At 40.5% G+C, this 12,117-nt stretch overlaps 1 protein-coding gene across 1 annotated transcript in view; it reads left to right on the top strand.

The window, feature by feature from the left end:
* Positions 1-12,117, top strand: part of LOC126091940 (ubiquitin carboxyl-terminal hydrolase 20) — a 190,524-nt gene that overhangs the window by 25,179 nt on the left and 153,228 nt on the right. Inside the window, exons 4-5 of the mRNA XM_049907266.1 lie at positions 1,629-1,881; positions 6,615-6,868. Coding sequence (XP_049763223.1) covers positions 1,629-1,881; positions 6,615-6,868 — 507 coding nt within the window. The remainder of the gene's footprint in view (positions 1-1,628; positions 1,882-6,614; positions 6,869-12,117) is intronic.

Raw genomic sequence — 12,117 nt, 5'->3', positions numbered from 1 at the left:
AAACTAGGCCCGTTAGAAAGTTCACCGAAAAAAGTGTATTTGGTTATCCAATGTGGACCAACAGTGCTAGTTAATTTGTATCATAGTTGGGCACGAAAATTGTAGCATGAAAAACATGTAAACTTTGGATTTTTATATCTCGTAAACACATGCTGAACACAAAACTTGAAATGCAATAGCTCAGTTGCACAAGCATGTGGAATACAAAATTTCCTTCACCTACTATTTTCCAGTAATCTACAAATTTGTCAGAAAGTGAAAATAGTATTTATTCAACACCTGATTTACAAATACCATTTTCTTTTAAAGCTTCAAAACAATGTGTTTCAAGTGCCCCCCCCCCCCCTCCCCGAACAGCCGTTAAAATTTCTAACATGGGCTAAAAATGCTACATAAATTGAAGAAAACTATCTTAAAAATCACACAGCAAATGAAGTTTTAACTTTGAAGTCTTATATTTCGTTGATTAAAGGCATGATAAACATAAAACTTTGGACACAAGAAATTAGCAACATAAGTTTATCCAATATAAAATATCATTCACTGATTTCGGCAAACTGACTTCTTGTTCTCATTTCTGACTGAATACCCAAGAAATATTCTAGGTTTTCCTACTCCGGGGAAACATAAAATCACATGTCAAGGACTAACATCATCACACTTTCATGGTTACAGCTTGCCTTTTCCAAGGTGGTAAAACGTAGATCTGATAGCTGTGAAACACTATGTGTAAATGGAAGGGGGCTCACTGCTGTCAGCTGCAGTGAGACATTAAGTGGAATCGGTGATGATGAAAGAAAATGCGCACCAGATCGGGATTCGAACTGGGACCTCCTGCTTGTATGCAGGTGCAGCAACCATTGCGCCATCTGGGACACAGCCTTTACATATCGTGTTTGATAGCTGCGGTATCTGTGTGGTGTGTGTTCTTTCGAAGAAACAGATACCACACATTCATATAATTGATAAGCCTGGCTGGGCAATGGGTGCGCTTTCTTCATTGCAAATGCTCGAAAGACGCTCGACCACCTGTGGCAATCTCTGAGTAGCGAATGGGAGCATAATGGACAGGGACTGCGGATAGGTGGTGCTCAGTGGGAGTGTGGATCAGCCATGAGATGTACTGAGATAGTCCGTGTAGTTGCAATAACACTGTGTCCCGGGTGGCTCAGTGGTTACCGCACCTGCCTAGTAAGCAGGAGATTCCGGGTTCAAATCCTGGTCTGGTACACATTTTCACTCATCACCATTGATTTCGCTTAACATCGCACTGCAACTGACAGGAGTGATCCCCCTTCCATTAACATATAAAATTTTTGTCATTTGAGTTCTATGTATTTCGCTCAATTCTTACTTTGTTGTCTTTACGTTGTCACATAACTATTTCCTTTGCAACATATTGAATTTGTTGTCACATCTGTTTTTGTAATATTGTTAACAATTTTGCTTTCCCTTCATAAGATTCTCTATAATTCATAAGAAGTCTTGTGTAATATTCTTAGTGTGTTGTGTGTAAATAGTTCTGCTGTTGCAACATCATGCTAGGTAAACATCATTGTGTTCTATGAGCACTACAGTTTGAAAATGAAAGTATCTTTTTGTTTATTACATTATGTAATTGGTTTCAGAGCAATCGTAGCCACTGTGTACACCTTAATTTATCAACGTTGCGTGTATGGTGCTACCTGTGTGAAACAGAAGTGTTACTTGAACTGCCAGATACAGGGTCAGCACTGAATTGCAAAGTTCCTCAGGTGTACAATGCACCATCAGTTCCTTCACCTGCTGGATCGATAACAGGAGGTCACTTTGGCGGAGGAGAGTCGGCTGAGAGCAGTGATAGTGATATCAGCAACCAGGAGGATGAAGGCAAACCCAGGGGTGAGATACATGTAACTCTACACAGATGATAGTAAATGCTTTATAAAGAGTGATATATGCTACATATATGTTTCTGTATAACAGCAGCGGAAATGTCTGGATGGAGCAGTATGTAAAATAAGGGAAAGGGCACTACTTATCTGTAGCGGATTGATGCATGGAGCACAGAAACACCTAACAGAGAACAGCATTCACACTAGCTTTCAAGCAATAGCCCTTTTTCTAGCAAAAAAAGTGCACACATTCACAGACACAACCACACAGACACCCAAACGTACACTCCTGTAGCCATTGCAGGGAGTGTACATTTGGGAGTCTGTGTGGTTGTGTGTGTGAATGCTGTTTTCTGATACGTGTTTCTGTGCTCCATGCATTGACCTGCTGTAGGTGAGTGGTTCCTTTCCCTTGTTTTACATACAGTGAAACCCTGCTTTTACACTGTTCAAGGGACTTAAAGGAATAAAACTCAGGAAAATCTAAAATTTGGGAAATAACGTTTTATGCTGTAAAAGTTGCGTATAGGATACCCCCTTGCACATTATGTATGATATAGGTACATAACAGGCATCAAATGACTTGTCAGGGACTTATTTATTATCTAATGAAGGTTTATCATCTAATAAAAGCTGCTGATGTAACTGGAACTGTTAACTGTCTGGGAAGTAGGAACGTTTGACTCAATTTCATATGTCATAATCGATGTTTTTGAAAGCCAGCAACTGTCATTCATTATTTAAATAACCAAATACTGCACTAGTTACGTATTTCTTCATGCTTAGCAGGACATGTTTCAAGAAATTTTTCCTGTTGTCAAGTGCAAATATGTACATAAGCATTTTGTGTGGTGTTTCAATGTGTGTTGTTCTGTGTCTCTTATACTGTAGTGAATATAATAGAGGGAAACATTCCACGTGGGAAAAATATATCTAAAAACAAAGATGATGTAACTTACCAAACGAAAGTGTTGGTATGTTGATAGACACACAAACAAACACAAAATTCAAGCTTTCGTAACCAACAGTTGCTTCATCAGGAAAGAGGGAAGGAGAGGGAAAGACGAAAGGATGTGGGTTTTAAGGGAGAGGGTAAGGAGTCACTCCAATCCCGGGAGTGGAAAGACTTACCTTAGGGGGCAAAAGGACAGGTATACACTCGTGCACATTGTCTGCTTGTGTCTGTATATGTGTGGATGGATATGTGTGTGTGCACTGTGCCTCATCAGTTATGCAGAAAACCACACATACACGCTAACTGTCACTCGCATCGTTTGTTTGTTTGTGTAACATCACAAAAAATACATACGTAAATACGGCACTTGACAAGGGAATAAATTCTCGAAACAAGTTTTCCTCAGCATGAATGAAATACATAACCTGCACTGTGTTTAAACTAAAAAAAATTGAGCATTGCAAAGTGAATGACGATGTAAACTAGTGCACCTAGTGGCCATACACCAAAAAACACTAAATATGGTTCGACAAAGGTGTCACGATGATCACCACAATCACGAAACTGCGTTTGCGCAGGAGAGGCAGTTTGGAAATGATTGTGATTGGCCACGATATCTTCATTCGAACGAACCTAGTTACTCCCATCACCCACCACACCAAGTAGAGCTTGGCAGCAGCAGGAGATATGGCATGAATTGTTCCATATTTTACATGTTTACCAGTTCAAATCCACTAAGTAGAGTGCTGTGGTGTCAAGAAACATAACCACATAATATTTGTAAATACTACTGGACGGCCAACATCATACCAGTGTCATTTTTTCTCCACAAACATTTTTTCGTAATACATAAATTGTAGGAAAATGAAAAATATGTTGATGCAAAATTGGGTGCAAATTAACATTGTGGGCATAGGAACATTGTTGGGACCGATAAAAAAAATGACATAAATGGCGGGAAAACGTTAATTTTGGGAACATAAAAGCAGGGTTACACTGTATATGTTGCTATAAAACACAATCATATCTTTGTCCATGGACTGCAGTGATTGGTCTTACATGATATGAAAATAGTTCTTCAGCAGTGATACTTGATTTTACAAAAAACGTAATAATATAATAATTTTGTAATGCTCAATGCCACAGTGCAAGTCTTTTATTTGAATGCCACTTTTTCATATCACAACCTACAGTTATACAACTGGAGAAATGGGACCTATAGTTTAACATGGAATCTGGCTAATCTCATCATTGGGAAGTGAAAAAAATCTGTAGTCTGCCCGGTATTTGATCCCGTGACCTTTCAGTTTTCAGGCACATGCTTTGCCACGAGACCAACTTTTATTATTGCAACAAAATAAATTCAAAGTACTAATGTGTTATTTCTTTGCTACTTATATCTGAGCTTGTATGACTAACAATTGCTACTTTATGTTATACAAGTTACCATGGCAAGAAAGCAAAATTCCATTTCTGTGTCTTTTACATCACTGCTGGCTAGTTGTGTCTTTCAGTAGTTACCATTTATAGTGCTTCTAAAGCAAAAACAGTTGGCTATGATCTTGGGTTAAAGACAGGTAATGCCAGCAGATAGTAATGCTTACTTTTCCTTTACATTCTCAATTTTGTTTTCCATTTCATTTGTGAGTAATTTCTTCTTATCCAGAGTGGTGACCTGGGACACGATGGGCTCCGCATAGCCTTCTTACGAGCATTATATTGCATTTTATCATTTGGTGTAGTTTTAGTTTTCATTGTGTATGATTTGTAAAGAATATACAGGGCTATTACAAATGATTGAAGCGATTTCATAAATTCACTGTAGCTCCATTCATTGACATATGGTCACGACACACTACAGATACGTAAAAAAACTCATAAAGTTTTGTTCGACTGAAGCCGCACTCCAGGTTTCTGCTGCCAGAGCGCTCGAGAGCGCAGTGAGACAAAATGGCGACAGGAGCCGAGAAAGCGTATGTCGTGCTTGAAATGCACTCACATCAGTCAGTCATAACAGTGCAACGACACTTCAGGACGAAGTTCAACAAAGATCCACCAACTGCTAACTCCATTCGGTGATGGTATGCGCAGTTTAAAGCTTCTGGATGCCTCTGTAAGGGGAAATCAATGGGTCGGCCTGCAGTGAGCGAAGAAACGGTTGAACGCGTGCGGGCAAGTTTCACGCGTAGCCCGCGGAAGTCAACGAATAAAGCAAGCAGGGAGCTAAACGTACCACAGCCGACGGTTTGGAAAATCTTACGGAAAAGGCTAAAGCAGAAGCCTTACTGTTTACAATTGCTACAAGCCCTGACACCCGATGACAAAGTCAAACGCTTTGAATTTTCGGCGCGGTTGCAACAGCTCATGGAAGAAGATGCGTTCAGTGCGAAACTTGTTTTCAGTAATGAAGCAACATTTTTTGTTAATGGTGAAGTGAACAGATACAGTGTGCGAATCTGGGCGGTAGAGAATCCTCACGCATTCGTGCAGCAAATTCGCAATTCACCAAAAGTTAACGTGTTTTGTGCAATCTCACGGTTTAAAGTTTACGGCCCCTTTTTCTTCTGCGAAAAAAACGTTACAGGACACGGGTATCTGGACATGCTGGAAAATTGGCTCATGCCACAACTGGAGACCGACAGCGCCGACTTCATCTTTCAACAGGATGGTGCTCCACCGCATTTCCATCATGATGTTCGGCATTTCTTAAACAGGAGATTGGAAAACCAATGGATCGGTCGTGGTGGAGATCATGATCAGCAATTCATGTCATGGCCTCCACACTCTCCCGACTTAACCCCATGCGATTTCTTTCTGTGGGGTTATGTGAAAGATTCAGTGTTTAAACCTCCTTTACCAAGAAACGTGCCAGAACTGCGAGCTCGCATCAACGATGCTTTCGAACTCATTGATGGGGACATGCTGCGCCGAGTGTGGGAGGAACTTGATTATCGGCTTGATGTCTGCCGAATCACTAAAGGGGCACATATCGAACATTTGTGAATGCCTAAAAAAACTTTTTGAGTTTTTGTATGTGTGTGCAAAGCATTGTGAAAATATCTCAAATAATAAAGTTATTGTAGAGCTGTGAAATCGCTTCAATCATTTGTAATAACCCTGTACTCTTTGGTTTGTTTAATGTCTGCAAATTAATGTCATTAGCTTTTCGATTAATATGAAACTGATGATAGTACTTATCAGTTTGTCATATGACACCAAAATGCTCCAGTAAATAACCTCATGTTTGAAAATATGATTTCGGTAACATGTTCTTCAATTATTAAAACTATATGCAATCAAACACTGGAAAGTCCTGATTGGAATATCAACAATTATGAAAAGGATTAATTGCTACTCACCTAAAAGATGACACGATGACCTACAAACAGTCGAAACAAAAAGGCTGTTACACACTAAGCTCCCAGCCAAAGCCTTCTTCAGAAAACAAAGGAAAACACACACACACACACACACACACACACACACACAAAAAACGACCGTTATTCCTGCAGCTTTACCTCAAGCTGACGGAAATAGTGGTTTTTTGTTTGGGGGGGGGGGGGGGGGGGGCACGCGTGTGTGAATGTGTGTGCGCGTGCGTGCGCACGATTGTAGCTGTCTGCAACTTAGTGTGTCATGTTTATGGTGATTAACAATGTAGCCTTTTCATAATCATTGAAGCTATATGCAGCCAGTTTTAAAGCAAAATGCCAAAGTTTTGGTTGCATTCAGTTATCAAGAAAACTTCTACATCATTGCTAATATTGAAATTGTGGATTCCACAGGACTCACAGGCCTGCAGAATATCGGCAACACATGTTACATGAATGCTGCATTGCAAGCTCTGTCGAACACACCACCGCTGACACAGTTCTTCTTGGACTGTGGGGCCTTTGTGACAAGTCGCACAGGCACGACAGGTTCTGGTGATAAGAAGCCTGGTCTTTCACGATCGTACCACAGGTTAATCCAGGAGATGTGGCATTCTCGCCGTCCAGGATATGTTGTACCTTCTGCCATTCTGTATGGGATCAGAAACGTTAGTATTCATTTATTACTGATTGAAATTCAGTTGGAGATTCATTCAATTTTATTCTGTTCTTCAAGGTGTATTTATGAGATCTCTCTTTAAATGCTGAGTCATATCAATAGAAATGTTGAGCATTTCGTGCTTGCTTAAAATTTCCATTGGAACAAAAAGGTAGGATGCCTAAGTGAAATCAAGAGTTCACACTTTTGTAGTTACTGACTTTGTTCCCACTTGAGACTAGAAGGGTGCACAATCTAAAACAGAAGCAGGTAAAAAAATATTAATGGCATGGTGAAAGAGCCATATAAGAAACACAAGAGAATCGAAATCAAATATCAGATATCAGTGGGTGAGATTCTAATTCAGAAGAAATGTTTGGAATATTATTATAGACCAGTAAATTGACAACAGAGCTTAGATTATGCAAATAGATATAAATTACATAAATTGCAATGGAAAGAAATAGAAATGAAAAGGATAGGGGGGAAACAGATGAAAAGTAAGGCAAAACCTTAAACTACAATCTTTTGACGATGTCCTCTGATTTTGAGAAGTAATTGATTTATCAGTTACCAAAGGAGTGTAGATAGTTCCCTGTTTACAACACCAATCACGCCTGTTCTCCTATTTTTATTGCACCTGGGACCATTTCAAGACAGTCTTTGGTAGTTAAGAGCATTCTCAAATTAACATTGAATAGAAAATTACCCTAACTAATAAGGTAACGTGTTTTCCGTCATAATTTTAATTGGAGTAATTTGAAGATTTTAATTTATACTGACAGGACAAGGCTGGGAACTGTTGCCTCTACATACATCTGTTTAGGTTCCATGTTGCAGCGTTGGCGTTCTCCTTCTCACTTGAGTAGTGGTCATTAATAGGACTATTTGGCACTTAGCTTCCTCTCCTGTCAGTTACGATTTGAAATCTGTACCTGTTCCTTTGTCCTATTTGATTTATACAAAATAGTTACCTGTGTTGCACAAAACATCTGAACCTTCTGCTATGTTGCATCAACAAATTAAACTGCCTACACAGCCACCTGCAATTGCAGTTCAGATTTGCACTTTGAAAATTAGTGTTGAATGCCCATTTCCTATTCAGAATTTAGTATTTTCTCAGCTTGTTCAACTAGTGAACAAAATACATCAGTGTGCCTCTTTTTTGTTAATCTCTTATTGATACTGATGCACGTGGCTAGGCTACATACCACACCCGTGTGGTTACAACTCCTTTTAACTGATGCCACTTTGGCAACTTGTGTGTTGATGAGGATAGAATGATAATGGAGACAACACAGCACCCAGTCCCCAAGTGGAGAAAATCTCCGACCCAGCTGGGACGCAAATCTATTCCCCTTATGTGTCATTCCGCTGCACTGACCACTCAGTTGTGGAGGCAGAGAATCTCACGTTATGCAGTGTAGATGATATTATTCCTTCTATAGCGGATTAACTTTTTCTTTCACTTTGATCCTAATTTTTTTTGTGTTTATCCTATGGCAAGCTTAATTTTTGCCAAAAATTATTGTTCAAATTATAGTTTTCCTCTCTCTGGTTAATTGTTTTGTATTTCTGTTCATTTCTTTGCAAGTCAAGTGATGGAAGACTTCTGCAGTGGCCCACTGCAGATTTTAAACTTATATACAGGCTTCAGAAAAGGTTTTCCATCACCTCGGTTCTGAGAGTTTTGGAACCTGTGCAGAAAATTGGAATAGAGATCAACATAAACATCGTTTCTGCCCTTTTCATTGCCCACGAAAACCACACATTGCATGTTGTACCACCATACAGCACGACCTTCAGAAATGGTGGTCCAGATTGCTGTACACACCGGTACCTCTAATACCCAGTAGAACGTCCTCTTGCGTTGATGCATGCCTGTATTCGCTGTGGCATACTATCCACAAGTTCATCAAGGCACTGTTGGTCCTGAATGTCCCACTCCTCAACAGCGATTCAGTGTAGATCCATCAGAGTGGTTGGTGGGTCACATCGTCCATAAACAGCCCTTTTCAATCTATTCCAGGCACATTTGATAGGGTAGGTTTGGAGAACATGCTTCCCACTCTAGTTGGGCGACGTTGTTATCCTGAAGGAAGTCATTCACAAGAAGTGCACGATGGAGGCGCGAATTGTCACCCATGAAGACGAATGCCTCGCCAGTATACTGCCAATATGGTTGGAGGATGGCATTCACGTGTCGTACAACTGTTACGGCACCTTCCATGACCACCAGAGGATGGCATTCACGTGTCGTACAACTGTTACGGCACCTTCCATGACCACCAACAGTGTACGTCGGCCCTACATAATGCCACCACAAAACAACAGGGAACCTCAACCTTGCTGCACTTGCTGGACTGTGTGTGTAAGGTGTTCAAACTGACTGGGTTGCCTCCAAACACTTCTCCAACGATTACATGGTTGAACGCATATGCGACACTCTTCCGTGAAGAGAACATGATGTCAACGCTGAGCGGTCCATTCAGCATGTTGTTGGGCCCATCTGTACCACGCTGCATGGTGTCCTTGTTGCAAAGATGGACCTCATCATGGACGTCGAGAGTGATGTTGTGCATCATGCAGCCTCTTGCGCACAGTTTGAGTCGTAACACGACTTCCTGTGGCTGCATGAAAAGCATTATTCAACATGATGGTGTTGCTGTCAGGGTTCCTCCGTGTCATAATCCATAGGTAGCGGTCATCCATTGCAGTAGTAACCCTTGGGTGGCCTGAGCGAGTCGTCATTGACAGTTCCTGTCTCTCTGTATCTCCTCCATGTCTGAACAACATCACTTTGGTTCACTCCGAGACGCCTGGACACTTCCCTTGTCGAGAGTTCTTCCTGGCACAAAGTAACAATGCAGACACAACAAACCGTGGTATTGACCATCTAGGCATGCTTGAATGACAGACAATACGAGTCGTGTACCTTCTTCCTGGCGGAATGACTGGAAGTGATCGGCTGTCAGACCCCCTCCATCTAATAGGTGCTGCTCATGCATGGTTGTCTGCATCTTTGGGCAGGTTTAGTGACATCTCTGAACAGTCAAAGGGACTGTGTCTGTGATACAATATCCACATTCAACGTCTGTCTTCAGGAGTTCTGGGAACGGGGTGATGCAAAACTTTTTTTGATGTGTATAGCTTTCACTGACTGTTTTCTGTCAAAATTCTGTTTTGGGACTCTTTTCATTCTGTTGGTAATCAATGAACGTGATGAACAGTTGTGTTTTCAGAATATTTCATTCTGTTGGTAATCAATGAACGTGATGAACAGTTGTGTTTTCAGAATATCGTGAACCATATGACATCCATTTCATTTCTATGGAGAATTTTCTTCAAGCTACTGATGGTAACACAAAATTGCTTAGTCCACAGATAATGCACCATATAGTTTCTTAAACACAGTATTACTTGCAGGATGTTCCCATAACCTTGTGTCACTGTTACTTCTCAGCAGCTGTTTTGTTCTTTATATTTTATACAATAAGCAGATTCAGTATTGATTCAAAGAAGAGTATGTTTTTGTATTTTTTCTGATAAACTAAACTAAACTCCGCCTAAACAGGTCATGAAGGCCCACAACAGTTAAATTGTACGAGGGATGGAACTTAAATAGTGGCAACTATTTATTTACAACCAATACAAAAGAGTTACGTGTTTGCACTTGTTACTGTCCTTCAAAGTAGTCACCAGCGTTGTGTAGAACCCGTTGCCAGTGCAGAAAGTGTTGCTGCTGCTTTTGCAAAGCTGGTCACAGGTGATGCTCCAAAAACGAACAGTAATACTGTGCATTCACGGTCTGCCATGGAGGAACGTAATGCATTAGAATAACACCATCAAAGTTGTACACGAGAATCACCATAACTTTCACCATACTGGGGCACTGAAGCACTTTCGACTTTTGCGGCAACCCGTAATGCTTTGCGAAAGAAGCGGCGACACTTTCTGCTCAACCCACCTATCATTTTGCATGACAATGCGCGGGTGAATACAGCGCAAGGCTGTGGCTCCTCTGTTCAGTCAATGGACTGGGAAATACTGTACCATCCACCGTACTCCCTGAACTGAAGTCCTTGTGACTTTGATTTGATTCTGAAGATGAAGTAACAACTTCGTGGCATTCACTTCAGAACTGTTCCAGAGATTCGACAGGAAGTAGACTGCTCCATTCGCACCTTCAACAGGACAGGCTCTTCTAATGGTATACTACGCCTTCCACATCGCTGGCAACGGGGTTCTACACAACACTGGTGACTACTTTGAAGGACAGTAACAGGTGCAAACATGTAACTCTTTTGTATTGGTTGTGAATAAACAGTTGCCACTATTTAAGTTCCAACTCTCATTTTTTTTCTGATATAAGGTCTAAAGCCAGCACTGTAGTCTCGTGTTATGTTAATTAGCAAGGACCCTGTATACCATACAGCTAACTGCTTGCCTCCTCTTAGGACAGTCTGAAACATATCAGCAAAAATTGTGACAGATAATCATCTGTTACTTGGCATCCACAGCTGGAAAAAGGTCTGCTCCACAATTCATAATACGTAATAGTCTGCATCTGTACACATCCACGTTACTCTTGCACTTTCCAGATGTCATCAATGTACCTTCTGTTTGCTTATCATCTTTTGTTATCTCTTGAAATCCAGCAAAGAGCCCACTTTGTCCATGTACCATCCATTCATCTGGCCACATGTCCCACTCATTTTGATTTCTGTTTCATTAGAGTTGTAATTACTTCTTATCTTCCAGTCTGTTCTCTGGTGCATTTTTGTTACCTGTGTTCCCTATGAAATCCCAATGAATGTCTCAATTGCTTGCTTATTTTAGACACATTGGATCCTTCATTTTGAAAACTGTTTATTTTACCAAAAGCACTCCTGGTTATTTCTGTTCTTTTGTTTATTTGGTTTAATATTAATTCAAGCATTGACTTTAACTGTCCAGATTTAGTCATTGCCTTGTTTCTCAAAAGCTGTTTATACAGTTTCAATTATAACTGGGACAAATATTTTCTCAGAGTCCATAACTACCAGGTAACATGACAATTTATGCTTGTTGCTCTGTTCTGTAACTACATCAACAGAAAATTATCAGTTGTATTATATCCGCTTTTGAAGCTTGTTTAGTCTTTGCCTGATGAAAATCATTGCCACTGCCTCCCTACAATGCTGTTGGTGATACATGTAACGTATGCCTTCTAAGTTATGGAGAAGATGTAGCAGGATGGATAGTGTCTTTCTGTCTTGA

Source organism: Schistocerca cancellata, chromosome 7 (genome assembly GCF_023864275.1).
Source record: "Schistocerca cancellata isolate TAMUIC-IGC-003103 chromosome 7, iqSchCanc2.1, whole genome shotgun sequence".
NCBI lineage: Eukaryota > Metazoa > Arthropoda > Insecta > Orthoptera > Acrididae > Schistocerca > Schistocerca cancellata.
Note: the sequence above shows the minus strand (reverse complement) of the source record. Positions and strands in the feature narration are given on the sequence as shown.